General features: G+C 44.0%; 2 protein-coding genes across 5 annotated transcripts in view; one reads left to right on the top strand and one right to left on the bottom strand.

The window, feature by feature from the left end:
- The window catches only part of LOC118507493 (V-type proton ATPase subunit d 1-like), a 131,490-nt gene that overhangs the window by 53,824 nt on the left and 58,372 nt on the right, over nt 1-19,294 (top strand). The window lies entirely within an intron of this gene.
- On the bottom strand, nt 827-12,697 carry LOC118507494 (pollen-specific leucine-rich repeat extensin-like protein 1). The gene is made up of 2 exons (XM_036046023.1): nt 12,413-12,697; nt 827-1,707 (listed from the first exon to the last, which is right to left on the bottom strand). The coding sequence occupies exons 1-2, from the start codon at nt 12,425-12,427 to the stop codon at nt 1,117-1,119; spliced, it is 606 nt and encodes a 201-aa protein (XP_035901916.1). The 5' UTR covers nt 12,428-12,697; the 3' UTR covers nt 827-1,116.

Here is a 19,294-nt window from a genome sequence, read left to right as displayed (position 1 = left end):
ATTGCTACCAACACCAAGACGGCAAAAATGAACCGACCGTACGTTTGCAAAATCATTTACCACCAGGTGGAATCAGAATAAGTGCAAAAGAGATTGAAGCAGAAAAATCCTATTAAGCTCTATTTGCACTCAACAAATCGGTCTTCCTAATTCTATTTCCACCGATGGAGACGCTCCTGCCGCTTGCTTATTTGTGTGTCCTTACAGCCAACAAAACTCGTCCCGTACTATCTATTGAATCTGTTTGTGTGAACCGTTTGCTACTCATTCAGATTCTTTTGTAACACAAATGGACATACCGGTGTGTGAAGGGGGAACGGTAGATAGTACCATTTGTTCAGGTGTGCTGAAGTTTTAACATATGACAAAACCATACCGAACGACAATTCAAATAGATAGATGATCAATATTTACAGAGAGAGAGTGAGAGAGAGAGAGAGAGAGAGAGAGAGAGAGAGAGAGAGGCTCGTTTTCAATTTCTAGATTATGGTGCTTGTTTTTCTATTAACAACACTGGTAGATCTTGATAGTGTTTAGCAGTGCGGTGGTAGTAGTGCTGATGAGGACTCACACGCCAGACAAGCAGACCACCAGTGTTTGATGGTACGTCTGATGTCGCAGGACACAGTAGGACGATTCGATACGAGTTACCCCTTTCGAACGCACACGAAAGAAAACAAACCCTCCGTTTGTTTTATATCGGCTGTATGGATCATTAGAACTCGAGCGGCTAGTGTCATCGTATTGTGTGTTGTGACTGAAATAACATTTATTTAAGATGAGATTGGAAGTTTATTTCAATCGATCGATTCTTCATCATTCTCACAACGAGTGTCCTGTTGCTGAGAAGACGTTTTTAAGTTGGGTTGAGAGCGTTCGTAGTAAAAATGAAGTCATTAATCCTTTTGCTCAGTGGTGCTAGAGAACAGTGAACTTCGTTTGAGGATGATGCACTGAGACGAGGGATCGGATGAAACAACAACACCGTATTCAAACATTTCTTTTAAAAACTTAACACATAAACCCTATAACAACGATAACAACACGGGAGTTTCGTTCGCTTCGCATTGCGAATCCCTGAGCACTCGGCTACTGTTGGCTAGCATGTGTTCGATCCTAGAACTGTTGATACCGAGCCGGACCGGAGGGTGGTCCATAGGCGGGAGCTGGAGGCCCATACTGCTTGTGTGGTTCCTTTTCGCCCTCCTTATACTTGATGAAGTAGACCTCGGGTTTGTTGGGCTCGGTAGTTTCCGGTACGGGGATTTCCAGCGGTGCCGGTTCCTCCGGCTTCTTGACCAGCACGTACACCAGCGTCTTATGTTCGTCCTGTGGCTGTGGTGGAATCACCTGCTTGATCGGTGCCGGTGGTGCTGGCGCCTTGATGAAGATGATTTTGTAATGTTTCTTGGGAATGGGAGCCTCCAGCACGGGACTTCTGATGATCTCGGTAGGTTCCTCTGGTGGGACGTGGACGTACACGTTCTTGGTGATCAGTTTCGGTGGAGGACCATATTCACGGGCCGGCGGACCGTACACGGTGGGCGGTGGTGGTCCGTACTCCTCAGCTGGTGGTCCATACTCCGGCTTTGGAGCTCCATATTCGTACTGGGGCAGCTGTTGCTGTTTGGCCGGCACGACAATGCGCGCACGGGGCGGTTCCGGTTCTGGGCGAGCAAGCGTGCACACCATGCAGGCAAACAGAATCTGAAAGAAAATGTTTGACAAGAAGAAGAATGTCAATCGGTTGAGTTTTTACATTCACGCTCATGTTAATCCGCGCTCAAATTTAATTGGATTCTTGGATATGACCTTTCGCTAATGCTGTTTGCCAATATACATATAGTTACAAAACAATTGAACAAATTCCTTGAAACAGATCTTTATACAAAGAAGCGAGCGAAGCCATAATCCGGTTTGAACAGCTCCACGTCGCTGGTTGTCACACCCGGCGTGATAAAACAAACTAATATGTAAACGTACATGCGTCAAAGGAAGCTTTTATCGGAAACGAAATCGTACAGATCCGGCCTAAGGTAGATAAATGTGTACCCAAACCCAGCCTAAATGGGAGTTTCTATCGCACCTAAACCTGTCACCCTCTATTCAGCCATTTTCCCTTCCAAACTGCTTTGTTTTCGTTTATCCACATCGTTTGACCAAGGATGCACGTGATGCCAATGAATTTTATACAGTTTCCCGTACATTAAAACACCTGTCAGTTTTGGTTCGGGTTCGGGTGGGGCTGTGTTGTGCACGTTCAGAACGCAGAAGAACTCACTCGCTTTGTCGCTTGGCGGGCGTGCGGGCGGCTGGGAAACCGGAAGCACCCCTTCGTACCACCTGGACCGCGCTGCCAGGTTGGGGAATGAGTATTACGTGGAAGTCGAAAAATTTCCGTTCGTGAATAATGTCATCGAAATTTTTGCTCTGGTGTTTGTTGTCGCGATGGGCGACTGGGTTTTGATTTTAGCGAATTGAACACGGCACCCGGTCGTTGTGCAGAAACCGCGCGAAAGCTTTACCGATGCTACTATCAGCGCATCGTGTGACGGCTTATTGTCAGTCGCGGTAGTACTCTGCCTGGTTGCATGGTAAAAGTTGCATAGATGTTATGCCACCACGGTAAAGTCACGCGGTCCTATCATCGGACACCATCGCATCGTCGCACCGTAGACACATCGTGTGGCATCGATAAGCGCACCCAATTAATGCACAGGGTCCACAGTCGAGACAGAGTGGACACGGTATGGGACGTAACAACGTTGCGTCAAATGCATTTCGCCAACCGGACCATCGGACCGGATGGACCTTGTTTGGTTTGTTTTCACTTCCCCGCACACTTTGGGGTTTGACCGCAGGGTTGGGTTTTTACGTATGACAAAAACGCATTGTAAAATCGTTTCGCATTATTGCAACTCTGTCCACTGCCTCAACCGTCTGACTATGTGTGTGTGCGTGCGTGTGTGCCTGTTTTGAAATGCACGACGCTGCTTGGCTGGCGCATCGGTACCGTTTTTGGGTACGTGGTGTGTTGTTGTTTTACGCGACAGGGTGGGATTGAGTGTGTCCTAGATATTACGTTACCTACGTTACGCTTCCGGCAACGTGTCGGATTAATTTATTCGTGCGGCGTTTATGCACGCGCCCAATATCGCGTGGCTAGGGCTTTACTTCCATGTTCATGGATTTTAAATTGCATCCACATTAGTTGACTAACCGGGAACGTAAAAAAGTTTGGTGATTGCACAAATTAATGATACATATTTTAGTAAGCTCATTATTGTTATGGCTTTTGGTGATAATTGTTCTACGCTGTTTACACCAGGCAAACACACCGAATTTACAATGTGAATGATGGAAAGCTGTAATGGTATTTTTAACGATGAGTTTTACCATTTTTAAAGTATTAAAAAAGTGAATTTATGTCCATAAGCCTCTTTCACGTGGCGGCACTCTATTTGTATCCAGGGGCTATCTATTTCTATCATAGTATAAACATACTCAGTAGATGTGTGGAGCCCAGAGCATTCAAGATGCCTCGTCCATATCTGCAGAAATGTATGCTCCTGTTGCTGACTGAGCGGTCCTGAGAGGCTCGATCATTTAAAAGGCTCTAAATTCCATAACGCTGGTCGTATAGTGTCTCCGCTTGGTCTTTGACTTTGGCCCGATACGCAGATTCGATGTGTTAGTACCTCAAAAGCTCGCCACTATGTCTATCCTATATTCAGGAAAAACATTCTCAATATGATGTTAGAGCCGTAGCCGTTGAACGTAGTTCTCCAACATCGTCTATTACATGCCTGTTATAATAAGCTTCTGGAGTTTCATACTGAGGAGACATATTTGCTAGGTTTATGGTTCAATTGTTGCCCCAAAAAGAATTATTGAAGCATTAAAGGTCCAGTCTGCAAGCAAAGGGGCGCCCCGATGGTAGAGTCGACAGCGACACTGGCTTTCACATGGCAGGACCGGGTATCCTAGTCGTTCACTGACTATTCAACTACTTTGTATCAAAAAGTATAGAAAGCTAAAAATGGCAGACATGACCTGAGAGGTCGTTAGGTCAAGAAGAAAAAGAAAAACTGCTAGCAGGCTCCGAAACTTTGAGCCACAACTTCAAGCTTACCAACACCTGTCTTTAAGCACAATGTTCTGAGAATATAAACTTCATTGTGGAAAGTACATCCTTCAAAATCCTAATATCCACTACGGTGTTTAGTTTAACACCAGCGCCCAAGAAAACAGGCGACATTTTCAAACCATTAGATGCCACCGAGCCGAACACTTGACACTTACCGGATGCTTAGGTAGAAACTTGGCTTTCTCGGGAATGTCCTCAAGCTTGTCGGATGAAGTGAAGCGATCCGTGCGGTTATCGAACACATTATTGATACTGAACAGATTTGCGTCGAAGATCAAAATTAAAACTTTTTTTTTACTACAACAAAGGAGTACACTCTTAGTTGTTTTACACGTTCTGTAATTTGACTCTGGCTCTAAAAGTTACGCTCAAGTCTTCTTTTATGAAACTCTTCAGAGATGTTTGAGATATGTTGGCTTCTATGGCAAGTTTCAAGGCTGCTAGAAATATTGATATAAACCGAATTCCGCTCGTAAAATGTCCAGGCATTCGTTGCTTAGGTCTATCCCGCATAGACTATTTGATGCAATAAACTCTGGCCAAATGACATCCTTCACGCTTTGCGATCCTCTTGGGTATCTTCTTAGTTCCCATTTTCACAATTTTGCAATAATGCAATTAGATTGTTCTGTCAACTAAAATAAGTCTTTGTTGACACTTGTGAGTTTTTACCCAAAATTCCGGTAGCTAAATATTACACACTATGTGCAGAAACATAAAAGCGCTCTAAGGATTTTAGCATAATTGAAACTGAAACACCGACGAAGGCTAACAGCATCGTCATTATCGAGAGAGGTGGCGTAAATAATGCGTAGCCATCCAGTTCCTGGAAAATAGACGGACAAAAGCCATTGTGTGAACCTTGATGCGGTCGAATGAAACCGATCGAAACGAAACAGTGAAACATAAAACACATTTATCGATCCATTGTAGGTCTCCAGGTACTGGGGCCGTGTTCTAATCCGTCCCCGAGCACCTGCCCACGCGCTGGATTTGAATTGTTCAATCCGGTTTTGTTTGCTAACATCACTTTTCGTGCCCGGACTAATCAGTGAATGTAACAAAATTGTCACTTTCAATCGAATGACTTTTGGGATAAGGAGCCCAAAACTCGAACCCTGCTGAGTATGCGCGGGAGGTGCTGAGGGCACGGGGGTGAAAATAAAATTCATAGAACAATCTTGAAACCGTTCGGAGAAGATCAATCCCTTCAATTGAACCGATGGGTCCCCTGGGGCAGGAGAAATGGAAATGAGGGGCGAGGGGTGGTATGTTGGACAGGAAATTTCGCTCCGGTGCTGCCAAAAAGCTTTCTGGAAAAGCGGCCGCTTTTTGCTTTAACGCGTTTGCTACAGCAACAAAAAACGAGTACAACGAGAACAGAATAGCAAGCTAGATATTGCAAAATGTCCCGGGAATGAGAAAGCAATGGAGCACCTACTGCTCCAGGTGGCGGTATCGGTGGTGGTGCGAGACGGGAACAAGAAAAATCACCGGAAGTTTGCATCCGCCCTCGGTGCAAATTTTTTCGTGATCGTTTTTCCAACCATTGCTTCTGCTCTAGCTTCGGCCTTCGGTAAATCGCGTTCGCCCCTTGTTGTATGTCGATATTTATTTAAATGTCGGTGGATAAGAAAAATGGGTTTCTTTCCATGGCACGATTGATAGGAGGCAAACGAAAGTCTTGAACCGTCGGGATCTTGGTACCTGCGCGCTTCCGGAGTTTCCGGAGCGAGCGCGTTAATCCGCCAAACTCTCCGGCAGGTCCAATTGATTGGCTCGCCCGCCCGTCTCCCGTCCGTGGTTTCACTTGTCGCGTGTCCTCATCCTCAGATTCAGGCCCGGAGTCGGCTGGACGGACGTACAGAAAGCGGAAGAGTGTGAGAAGAAAAGAGTGGAATGGTTGGAAAAATGGTTTTCCAAAATGAAATTTATTACTCGAGCCATATCACCGCGAAATGGGGTGTCTTTCATTGTCTTTTAGGGTGGTAAAAAGGGGAAGGTGACAGCAACCGGGAAGACGGACAAGCACCAGACCACCGTAAGCTCGCTACCTAGGCAAGACAAATGGCACGCGAGATGAAAATAAAGATGAGGGAAAAGATTCGTGGAACAAAAAACTTTCCCTACATCCATGCCGCACCGTACTGCTCTGCCGGCGGGAAAGCAAAGTGTAACGTAAGGATCCAGATCTTTGCTCAAGAGGCGTGTGAGTGGAGATGATGGAGCGAGCGAAAAAATTAATACCCCAAGATCCCCCAAGTCCGAGTACTTCGGTGAAAGTCGTAAGAAAAGCCTCGAGAATCGCGTGAAAGCCCAGACAACAATAAAAGTGTGGAGTACTTCTCTTGTGCAAGTTTCCCGACGCAATAAGCAGCTGCGGGGCTGTTGTTGAGGTGAAATAAATACGTAGTAAACAGTCCCAACACTTTCCAAGCACCAGCACACTGTACCTTATTGGCAGGTTGGTTTTGTTCCGAGTCCGTGTGCTCCGTACGATCCGATGATAGCGCGGTGGTTTGTTCGGAACTTTTCACCTTCAAGGCGATGGTGTGAACAATCGCTGAAAGTATGGCTTCACTCGCCGCCATATCCACCAATGTTACGAGCGGTACGAGGCTTGATCAACCGCCCGGTTTAATTTGTGCTATTGATTCTTCTTGATTCGAGTACACAACCTCCGATGTAGCACAAATTTCGGTGTACTGCTCGGTCCAGGATCCACCCGAAAAACGCAAACAGCTAAATAATCGCCAACCGCGCTCAACCGTTTTATTTATACAATCTTCTCTCCGGTACCAGAGCGTTCAAGTGGTGTGGAACGAGCTGACCACAATCATGTCACTTTCGTTCGGTCTATTGCATCTGAGGTCGCAGCGTTTTTTGTGTGCTTTTTTCTTCTCCGTCTCTCCCGTGTCCCGAAATTGGTGGACCAGTGTTCTGGGTGCCGGAATATGTCCTGGTCAAAATGTGTGAAGGCGTGAAATTTTAATGACATCTCAGGCTCGACCAACCACCCATCGTTTGGTCACGGTTGGCTGCATTGGTTACCGAGCCGTGTGCTTATAATTGTCCTTCCGCCACTGTCGGTGACAAACATTGGACATTCGTATCCTGCCACCCCACGAGGCTTACAATGTTGGCAGCCCATATCCACCCTTACTGACCGTGATAGGAGGTGGTATGTTACGTACGTGGGTTCGTATTTGGAACTCTGGCCGGCGATGGTGTGCAGTGTCGTTGGTTTCGGTCTATTTTTTCGCCCAGATTTTTATGTATCACCTTTAGTGTGCTTAGTTGGAGTTGAGGGTGGGGTGTCTGTACCGGAAATATCGATATTACCGGGGCGCCCGAAATGTCGCGTACTGCTGTTAGGACCGGTGTTGTTGACTTAGGATCGATCTCCCGTCTCTCGTTGTACTTTCTCGAACTGTTCCGCCATTCGGGATTGAAATCGTTATAGTAAAACAAGATGACACGAGACGACCTTACCCTATCGGGTCGATGGTTTTAATCAAGTTTTGCTGAGCTACATTTAATGATGATTGAAAAAAAGCGCTTCAAGTCTGTGGCGTTCCGTGCTCGGAACGCATCGATATCAAAATGTGCTTAGATGACCATTTTTTTTTCGCTTCTGTTCAGACTCTCTCTCCCTCTATACATGGCGACCGAAAAAGGGAATGCAAAATGTCACCAAAGTCAAACGATGATAGAGACTGCTTTTTTGTTGTGTGTGTGAAATACTTAAACCCTTCGCGCTAAGAAGAGCAGCCACGAAAGTAAACTTTCACTTCAATAGTAGTTTGCTCATTTTTTGTTCCCCCATCGATGGCACATCGTGTTTGTTGCTTCCTTTGCTTCGTGTCCTGATTGCGGTTGCAATCAAAAAGTTGATGAGTCAAACGGAAGCGCCCTTTGGCGGTTTGATAAGAATGGCTTCGATCACACAGTTTGCACAGGGATATTTGTGGAAAGCACTTAACTCCTCGTCACTAATGATGTGCATTAGATGTGCACCAATTGCAGCGATGTAATTGAGCCGAAAGGCTGATTGATACTTTTATCTAGACGATTCACTTGATGAGCGCGCCAAGTATTAATAATTATCATGATGTGCATCAATCGCAATCAAGAGCAATTTTTTTTTAAATGCATTTAGGACTCCTTTTGAAGGTAAAACGATTGAACCGTCGTTTAATGTGGAGTTAGGCTGAGGTTTCATTTAGCAATTAAGCTTTGAATCAAAAATTGTTGGACGCCAGCAAAGTAGAATCCGATGAGAGTCTCATCAATGCTGTCGTAGAAAAATTGTACAAGTATTTAAGATCTTGGAAATGCAGGATTTTTATGAAGAAGTATGATTTTTGGGAAGAAGTTCATGTAAACTCATTTTGTACTCACTCAAAAGAGATATCCTCTCCACGAACAAGTGCGTCCCTCAAATAACTTTGCCAATCTGTTCGACATCAATTCCTTTCTTGCTGCGTTCCAGGCTCGAGCTTCCCTGACACTTATCCTTCCTAGTCTTTCGTTCCTTAGGCTTAACTTGAGATTTTTCACGGTAGAATGTTGAAAGACGAATGAAATGACAGCATGGATCATATAAGATCTACAATCTCGCAAAACTTAACGTCATGAACGCCATCACTCCATCTTAGTCTTGCACGCCATTTCTGATCATATGGAGGGCTAAAAAGATCGCATGGGATGAGTCATGCGATGCTATTCTCATGTCATTAACTGCTCAACCAGCTGCAAAATGATCAGAGCAGCGTAAAGCTCGCAAAGCCCGTCAATGCTATGGCTCCTCCATGGTTCTTTCAGCAACCATTTCTAGAATTAAAATATGTTGGTTTAGTTGTTGCCGATGCAGCATATTGTTGAAATGTTTCCGGTCCAGAAATATTTGAAATACTTCTAAATGTGCATTAGTTTATCTTGAAATGTCCTATTTCGTCCCAAACAAAAGCTCATAAATCCGTTATTTGTTATTCCTGGATCTTAGATCGTTAAATATTATTTCAACGAATACGGTCAATCCATTTTTCACGCCAAAAAAAATCATTTAAGAATGAGAATTTGAGGTTTGTCCTTCACAGCGCATCAATTTCATCAATAGATTTCATCACTTCTTTTATCACTTTAAACAAGCGCATGCCAAGTGGAATGGGAAATGGGCAACCTCAACACACAAAAAAATCGAGACACTTTGTGAAGATTCATATCATAACATATGGTTTGGCGGAACCACAAATGGATTTCCGATTGCATGATTTATTCATCTTGAAGTCTCTTACGACCACCCCGGGTATGGGTCTCGCTTCGCACAAAGAAGGCTCGCGCCGAATAAAAACTGCGCCGAACGACCGCTTGACAGCTGAAGAAGAAAGTCAGCTTTCGCTGTGTGTGGCACCACGAAATGTCTTTAGAATCGATAAGTAATGGACGGGCAAGAAGCTGGAAAGCGGCACGGTCCTCTCGGTGCAATGCTCTCTTATAATGACCCGTTTGCATGTGGTAGCAGCAGCAGCAGCAGTAGTAGTAGTAGTAGTAGTAGTAGTAGTAGTAGTAGTAGTAGTAGTAGTAGTAGTAGTAGTAGTAGCGGGGTTCAACATTTTATGCCAAGCAACGCATGTTAGATTCCACCAGCCATGGTGCCATTTTGTGGGTCCCGGTGGCGACTAAATTTGGGCCAAAAATGTGCAACCAAACAAGCTGTCCTACAACCAACTCGTGCTTGTGTTGCTCGTGCTTGGAGGGAGTGCGCGCGTTTGAGTGTGTGCATTTTATTCACACATCGTGGCAATAATATTTACATACAAAAAGCATTGACTGTGGCGTACGGCAGAGTACGCTGGCCGTTCGGTCGGACGATGGGAAAGTGACAAGCTTTTGGCGAGCCCATCGAACCAAAGATCAAACCGGACGGTTGGTACATCAATCACCGTGCCTGCAGGCAGTCGTTGTCGTTGTCGCAGCACACAACCACAAATGAGACGATGACGTCAGCCGCGACAGCCCGTTACTCATCTATATGAAAATGATCCGATTTAAACGATTACCCACTCTCTAGGACCGTATTGGTCCGGGTGCGCTTTTCCGAAGGAGATTTCCATTTCTGTGCGATTAGATCACAGTGAGGTGCGTGCGTGTGCGTGTGTGTTTGAAAATCGTCGTCCAGCGACCGACAAACATGTACGCCCCAATGGCCATGCCCTCCGTTTTTCTGTGTGCGTGTGTGTGTGCATGTGTATGGCCGCTGTTTTCGCTTCCCATCATCCTGGGCGAGACGATTTCTCATCAAAACGCATCATGCTGATATCCTTTTTCCCCGGCACGCATATACGAATCGGAACTGTAGCTTGAAGTATCATGTTCCCGTGATGATGTTTTTCGATAAACACGAACATACTGCTGAATGGGGGGATGCGATGCGCGTGGTTTTGGGTGGCATGGGCCGGGGAAAACCTCGCTCTAAATGACCAAACACCGTGAGCATTTTGGCTGACGATTGATCGGGATGTGTCGCTTTGGTGGCGGGTTTGCGAACGGAGCAAACAGAATTAGAAATTGATTCCGTGCCATCCCGTTTGTTGATTGTTTTTCTAGCTTTGGTTTCGATTTTATTATTTCGCTTTTTCCCTGTTTGTGCTTGTTTGTTTGTTTACTCGTATTTTGGGGAGGTGGCACACACGCGCGCGCACAAACACATACAAGCACACACACGATCATATCGATGTGCTGTGTTATTTCTTAGCGACCGAGAAGAGTACATTAATTGCCGTACCTTAATGAATATAATCAAATTTTTCGTTGGCGCAGAATCGTAGTAATTGATTTTTTCCAGAAAATCTCACAATGGTTTTGTTTGTTGGTAAAGTTATAAAAATCCGGATGAACTTTTTCCACCATTTTATAACGTTACGCAAAAAAAAGATGGCGCCCAACAAACATATAAATCTGCAATTCCGTAATGATGCGAAGCAATACATGTTGCTGAACGATGCACGCCAATTCTAAAAAAGTAAAATAAACTGCTCGAATCGATCGGGGTTTCATGCTAGTTTTACAACCATTAATTTAATTGATATTACCATCATCAAATACGTTTCTGCATGATTGAGCGGGATTTATTTTATCCCTTTACTGAACACCCGACGACGCTTTGCACAGCCTGCGATATCGTGCAATATAAAATCTCTATTAATTTTGTGTGTGTGTTTTTTTTGTTTTGGTGGAGAAAAACATAGTAATTCTGTTAGGTCATAAAACTTTATGGTCTATTAAAAAAAAACGAACACGGCGGGTCCGTCCGGCAGTGAATATGATTAGTCGTTCTAGCGATTTCATCATGCGTTTTGCATCATTCGCGCTGGCTGGAAGGATTGCTGTTTGGCATAAAGTTTATCGAATCGCGGTCGAGTTAGCACTCATATTGGGATGATTGTTTTTGTTTTTACACCTTTTTTTAATTTATCGTTTACTTCCTCTATTTTACGCCGGAAAAAAGTTGCAAACATTATTTGAAGTTTGATATTTTCACAGCGACGCATACATTTTTTTCAAATATTTATAATCGTAAAAAATGATGCTTTCCTAACTAGTGCTGCATATCAAAATTTTAAACACACACGAACTACACGTGATCATAGCGGCAATAACAACACCAACCAAAATAATAAAATGACCAACGTATAACTCCAACCGAAGCTGTACAGCCAAGCAATTGCAGGGTGTTCCGGAACTTGATTCGTCAATATTTCACTTTTGTTTTTCGCTCATGGCGTTTCCATTTTTTTTTTGTCCCTGGTGCGTACGGAATGGCCAGCCAGCCAGCCCATTCTGCTGTCAATTTTTCACTTTTGGTTACTCTAATTTATTAATGGCATGGTTTGGTATCACGGTTTTATGTTGCCTTTTTCTTTTAAATGGTTTCATTTGCTTTATTTCTTTTCGCGTGTGTTCCTTCATGCCGTTTGTGGGAAGTTCTATTGGTGCGTTGTGAAACGTGATCCTTCACATAACGAGGCGCAAAGGCAACGCGGACGCGGTTTTGTTGCCTTGCTGATGATGCTCGAGAAAACGGGCCGAAAAAATTAAGTCATGAAAGGAGCGAAACTGAAACCGTGCGAATACCGGCGTGGCGTAGCGTATTTCTCTATGGTGGCACTCGCGGAAATCAAATCCGTTTCAACCAACGGTGTGAAACGCACTGGGCAAAGGGGATAAAGGGACGCTTCGGAAGCAAACATCAACAAAACTCACCAGGAAGGATTTCATCGTTTTACAAATTTGTTTCCACGTTGTTTGTCTGTTTTTGTTGTGCAGTCGCTCCGAGAAGGAAGGTGTGTTCTAGCAGATTCTAGCGTCACAATGTTTCGGAGCCTTTGCCACACTGACCCGACCGTCGATTTATCGCACACGTACCCGCAACACACACACACGCACACGAGCAAAAACACACCAAACAACAACAAAAAAACACGATCGAGATGTATCCGTCAATCGGGTCCCAGAAAAACCCCTGCACCGACAATGACTGAAATTCGTTCGAAGCAATTTGCTTTTATATCGAAAATAAACGCGGCTGGTGCGATTTTTGTGCTTTGAATATGCACACCTATACGTGCCCTGTGGGGAGGGTTGAGAAGAAAAAAAGATGGTCCATTGCGATGCAAATGGGATGTGTTTTTGCGCTTAGTGGTGGTAGTGGGTGGGTACTCCAAACCCGTCTTACTCCCCCACCCCTTCCAACAATCCACCAAACTCATCCGGCGAAATGGTACACGTCTGGTGGAGTGAAATTGAAATAAATTACTCACTTATTCGGTCAGGTTCGATTGCGTCGTGTGCGTGCGATGATTACCCACCGTAGTCGAAAGCCCCGAAAGTGAGCTTGGCGTGGCGTTGATTGGGTAGAGTTTCGGTGCGACAAATTTGTGCGACGTGACGTTCGGTCCGCCACGATGGCTGCCGGTAGCCGGGCAATTTCGAATGTGATCGGGATGCTTAAGTATTGGCATGCTGTTTCGTTCGACCGTCGAACATTGGCGATGCGGGATGCGCGTGCCGAACCGCGTGTAAGGCCGACCGACGGAACAGCGAAAGTGTCCCTACATTTCTAGTGCATTCTAGCCAGCGACAGTTTAAACGTGCTGAAGGGAAACTGAACTTGACCTTTATAATGGTATTTGATGCACTGAGCAGACGCTTTCATAATGTTACGATTTATGATGTATTCGTATGATGAGCGTATAATTGCGTAATTGTGGAAGCACACTTTTCCTTCCGAAAAATTTCTTCTATGATTATTTATTTGTAAAAGTAATTGGTGCATGAACGGTTCGCTATCGAATGTTCCCCTTATCCAAATATCATACTCAGGACGATTATCCAGACCCGAATATATTAAGTCTAGGATGTTGGAAATGGCAGGATGTTAGAATGGCTAGCATCTTACATCGTCGTAGTTCCATGATACTGTATAATTATATCGTATAATAATAACGGTATTTTTATAAATTATTTCTATTCATAAATTGAGCTATTATCTCTCAATACAAATTCTTCTTTTTTGGGACAACAAACTCAAAGGTCTTGGCCCTCCAATTCTGGCTTTCTGTGACTTGATGTTACACGTAGCAGGATAGTCAGTCCGGCGCTCGGCCTCTCTCTGCACAAACTATACTTAACAATAGATGTACAAAAGCTAAGAAATAGTCTAAGAATATAACCGCACCATAAGCAACTATAAAATCAGCATGGAATGATGGACCGTAGTTAAAGAGTGAAAAATTAGAGATAAAGATCGGTAGAATTGGTGCAATCTAATCGGGATGGGTATGCGAGCGAGCGACAAATTTCCAACGTTTCTAAGGACCGAAAATACAACTCTTGGATTCGTAGTAGTGCAGGACAGTGGGAACTCAGCCAGGATATCACAATCTATCTGTTTAACACGATCGATGTGGATCCTTGCAGTGGGAGACCAAACTACTTCACAGTATGCTCAACAAGCAGAAGAGCAAGTTGACGATAATTTAAAACCATGGCGATTCTTTTCAGTAAGCCGATTGTATTACGAGCTGTGCTATCCAGGAACTAGGCATGAGGGCTTGTAGTGATACGTAGTTACGTTAGACCAGCTCTTATGACCTTAACATTTTTATAGTAAAATAGCTGGTACATCACCTGGCGCTATGTATCACAACCATCCATTGAACTATGGTAGGCCATTGTCAATCCAGACACCAAGATCCTAGGCTGTATTATGATGGATATAACTAATTTATTATTTAATCTCGTCTCCATTCGCAAGACTGCTAAATCTGCCACGTACAAATCATATAAAGGAAGGCATAAATTAAAGGCCAAAACCTTCTAGCATAATAGATCCATAGAACTTTAAACTGATGTTATGGTGCCCAAGAAGGTTAATAAAAAGAAGGATAATGCTTTGGGATAAAATTAACGAGTTAATGAATGTTACACTATTTTTTAGGAAATTGCCGTAAGAAATTGCGTTCAGGGAAGAAAAAACGATCCAAAAATAATTTTGTTGAATGAAGTATGTTGAATAGTGTGATGTAGGAAAGGAAACGATTTACTAGCGCCGTAAAACGATTGCAGAAGTGGCCAATCTCATGCTAAACGAAATTTTAATCAACGCGGTTTTCTTATTGTTACTCTGACTTGTTTCTAATCTCGCCATTGTTCGGCGCTTAGTTACTCACGTTTGCCCGTAAGATCATACTGAAAGCTTGATCAAAACATTTAATTTTTTAATGTCCTTATTCAGTAAGGTTTCATACACTTAGTTCATTCTATCGTCGTACCTCAAACGGTGTCATTACTTACATTTGCCTTACCTTTTTGTTACTAATGCTGACCTGCTTCTCAGCAACTTGATCTCTTCGGCCTGTCAAAATGTATCGTATCAGAAGTAGCTCAAACCATCTACACACCCTGAGCACCAGAGTTCAGTAAACTCAGTTCAGCGGCATGACAAAGCGTATTGCTAGTTGTTGTGACGATCCTCTATGCCTTAAGACTTTGTTCTGCTAATTTTTAAGATAATTGGAGTACTATCTAGAGGTGATCAATTTTTACAATTTTTTCATATTGTAATGCCATTCTGGATAAATCTATCATCGGTACTTAGTATGTAAGTTTACTAAACCGCGTTCAAGTACAATAATTTAATTTTTTTTTTATTCGTAAAGAACGGCCTGGCCGTATTGCTCAATAATTTGAATTTGAACAAGAAAAAACAGAAATCCCAATTGCACCAACAGCTATGTGCAACCTAGAAACAAACTACATACACTAAAATACGCTCCTCGTCGATTTGATTCATCCCATCCCACTGATCTATTATTTTCTGATCCAATCGATTTTTTTTCCTTTAATTAAATCAGCTTGCTCGTACGTCACAAAAATAGAAATCTACCAGCATTGAGGGTTTTAACCCGCAAACATTCGAGCAGTGAGGTACAGCATCCGAAAAACCACAAGTAAAACAAAATGAATCATGAAAACACTCATATGGTACTGCATCACATTGCACATTTTCGGACTCATACCACCCATTCGGGTGCAGTGAATCGTTACGGATTGCTGCACCCAAACCAAAAAAAGCGTCCAAAATTTACCCAAACTACCAACCGATCATCGCGTATCGGTGTATTGGTCTCAGGGAGAAAAAAAAACTAACAGCAAACAAAAAAAAGGGCCACAGATTGACTGGTAATCCACGGAAGCTGGCAGTGCGGAAGGCTGGGGTTCGGGATGGCGGAAAACAAATTGACGATCCAATCTCCGCCAACTCGGGCATGGGGCTTGTTTTTCTCGAAACCGTTTTGCTCATTAAAAACCATATTCCAGCGGGACATGGCGGATCGCACTGCATCGTTTCAGCGAATTGGGTCGTTTGGTGGGTGAGCATGAGCTGAAATAATGATAGCAAGTGCATAAAGAAGAACGAAACTACATCTCCGCCTGCCTCCTCTCACCCCCTTCTTCGGCTGCCTCTATACGATGGATGGGAGAAGAAATCCGAACCTTGCCTGCGAACTGCGGAAGCCCACTCAATATCCAATAAACCATGGTGTTGGCAGGCTCCGAGCCATAGGAGGTCAACATAACAACAACCTTCCACTGTTCGGCGAGGCACCACCTAGCCGTCCGGCATCTTTAAGGACAACCCGTTGCAATGATAGTGCTTTTCCAACCCGTACGCCCCCGGTCCAGGCCTTCGGGTCGGGCTGACTTCGGTTTCGGTTGATTGCACAAGTACGTGAGTGCCGTTGTTTATGGGAAGTGGAAGTGCATAATATAATAATGAATATATGCGACAACATGGGAGTTCCGTTGGTTCCTCCTCCGCGCCTGTTCCCAAGGTCTCGTGTTCGAGTGCAGACATTCGCCCGCACTGCACTGGTAGGAGGGCGAGAACTGACTGCGCGTGCATGTGCATATCTGTTTTGTCCTGGCAAATTGTAGGCAATCCTGGTGCGCTTCGGGACGCTGGCAAACGACGACCGCTTCCGCTTTGGCATTTTTGATGGCAGGACTTTGGGAAGGGTGCTGTGTGCTGTTCCGGAGCAAAATGCAAAAGTTTCGTCTTTCTTGGCTTGGTGGCCAACCGGAGCAGTCAAATGTCGTCTTTTATCTTTTCCAATCTCTTTCGCCATTCATTCGTCGCCCGTTTGCGTCGTCGTCGGTGGTGCTGGTTGAAACTGGTCTCGCCAGGAAGGCAAACCGGATGTTGTCTGTCTTGTACGGTACATGTCACTTTAAGACTGGCCAACCGAAGCTCGGTTCCCTTCCCGCAAATCGGGTCTCTTTTTCTCACACGGTTTATCTGGCCGTACGCTCTTGCTGGCATCGGGACGCCCGAGGAACGTGCTGCATGCTGAATGTACTGCAACACACTCCAGACAAACTTCGACGACTGCTTGTGCGACATTTACGATATGCGAATGTATTATCTAGCTTTCCTTCTTTTTCCGCTTCTTGTGCGATACTCGCCATTCGCCGACTGCAATAGCCAGTTCTCGTAACGCTCGACGTCGGTGGAGGAGCAGTAGAAAAATGCATCTTGATCAGCACCATAAAATGGCCGCACAAACGACAAACGAATGAGAAAAAGGTACACGGGAAACTGCAGCAACCAAACGACCCAACCGGAGACCCCCAGTCTCACACGCTCCGTCCGAGGAAGAAGTATTACGTGAGCAAGCGTAAACATAGGTAAAATTGCCATTATTTCAACATAGAATACTCTAGCCTGCCAAGCTCCTGGTCCCCAGTAAGGACCATTCTTCTTAGTGGCCCCGTAGACACGTAATCATGCTCGCTGTTGCACGCGAAAGGTTCGTGGTGATGGTGCGTGTAGCTAGAATACGCTTTTACCTAGTGGGAAAAGTTTTCTCACATGTGGTAGACTTAGTACATCAGTTATTCGTGCGTTGCTTTTATTAAAGAAACGTACAGCGTGCCAGTGCAATCGATGCATCTGTGTGTATTCCAAATATTGATCAATGCTCCGCACTGCGTTCGCACATAGTTGCTGTGCCTGGAAGGCGATGCATTTGAATCGATGCTCGCGTTCTCTTCGTTCGAGTGTTCCTTTTTGGCAACGATCCTACGTAGTCGAGCGCAAACCGAGGGAAAACAAAATGTGAGACTCAAATATGGGTTGCAGCTAAGAGTTAGACGACATAGTTGTTCGCATTCGCCCACGACTTCCGTTTGCAGAAGTAACTGGTGGATGGTTCTCAAATAAATAGCAGACACTGATGTATTAAAACCGTGCCCGGTACATATTTATATATGTAATTTCCTTCGCTAGTTTTGTTTGTTGACCTACTTACCCGATTTTGCTCGAATGGCCTCCGTGTCTAAGGGGCATGGGGACACTAATCGATTTCTTGTTGCACTCGAACCAAATTAAGGTCAAGTTGGGTTTTTCTATAGAATGTATCAATGTTACGTTTGATTTTAAAATGCGGATGTAATACAATGGATATTCGTTCCGACGATAAGCTCATTGAATTATCTATGCATGCTGCTTATGGGGATAAAAATTACAAAGTTGCCAACAAAAGGTAGTCTTTCTTCTTGAATCACTCAATTGAGCGAGTGAGTGAGTTTCTTAAAACTGCTGCTCGGGGTTGCATTCCATTTCCACGGTTGCAACCAATCTGCGACAAGACTTTTCCGTTCGGGAAAATGTGCTCTCCGCTTCGGAAAACAGCTTGGCTAGCCCGTGGTGTATTCTTCTTGTCTGCGCGTCTTGCTTGCATACTACATAAAGAAAAGTCCTGTTGAAAACGCCTAGAGTATACGGCAAGCAGCTACATCGTCTTTTTCAGGCCGATTTTTATGGTCTCAGATGTTTTCGGTAAGACCATGCATCGCACATCGATGATTTTGATGTAATTCACGAAGCTGACAAGTTGGAGAGTTTGAGTGAAAATCAAAATCTGGATGATAAACCAGCTTCAAGATCAAAGTTGAACAGACTGAGACAGATCTTTCCAGTTTATCCTCAGTCAAAATCCGATTCCTAAATAAGAATGGAACATTTCCGACAGTATGTTTTAAACCAGTGAGATTGAACATATTGTTGCACATGATATGAACTTAATTTATTCTAATCGTCCAGATCTTGTGTTAATCTGATAGAATTTGAAGATTTTTCTCACACTTGATATGAAAACGATATTTGCAGCCTATCATCCATCGAACGATTACAAAACAAATCGTCTTCTCTTTTTCATTTATTATTATAAAACGAACAGTTACATCCTTTCCTTTAGATTTATTTCTTTAACTTGTACACTACAGAGAATTTAGAATCGTCCGAAGAACATTTTCCTCTCACTCGATACAACAATGCCATGCTACTGATAGAGTGTATTGTCTTCTTTTAGTTCCATTAAAGGAAAATTGTGCTGGCTTTAAATCGTGTTGAACAGAAAATGGCAAGGGTTAATAAAATTGACACGATGTCTCGTTCGTTTGGCTGGTTCGCCGAACAGTAAACTCGCTTGATGAGATTACTTTTGAAATGATTGGACATGCTTTGAAATTGTTGTCTTATTAAATCTTCTCTCAACGATGAGTGGTTCATATTACATTACA

The sequence above is a fragment of the Anopheles stephensi genome, chromosome 2, assembly GCF_013141755.1.
Source record: "Anopheles stephensi strain Indian chromosome 2, UCI_ANSTEP_V1.0, whole genome shotgun sequence".
Lineage (NCBI taxonomy): Eukaryota > Metazoa > Arthropoda > Insecta > Diptera > Culicidae > Anopheles > Anopheles stephensi.
Note: the sequence above shows the minus strand (reverse complement) of the source record. Positions and strands in the feature narration are given on the sequence as shown.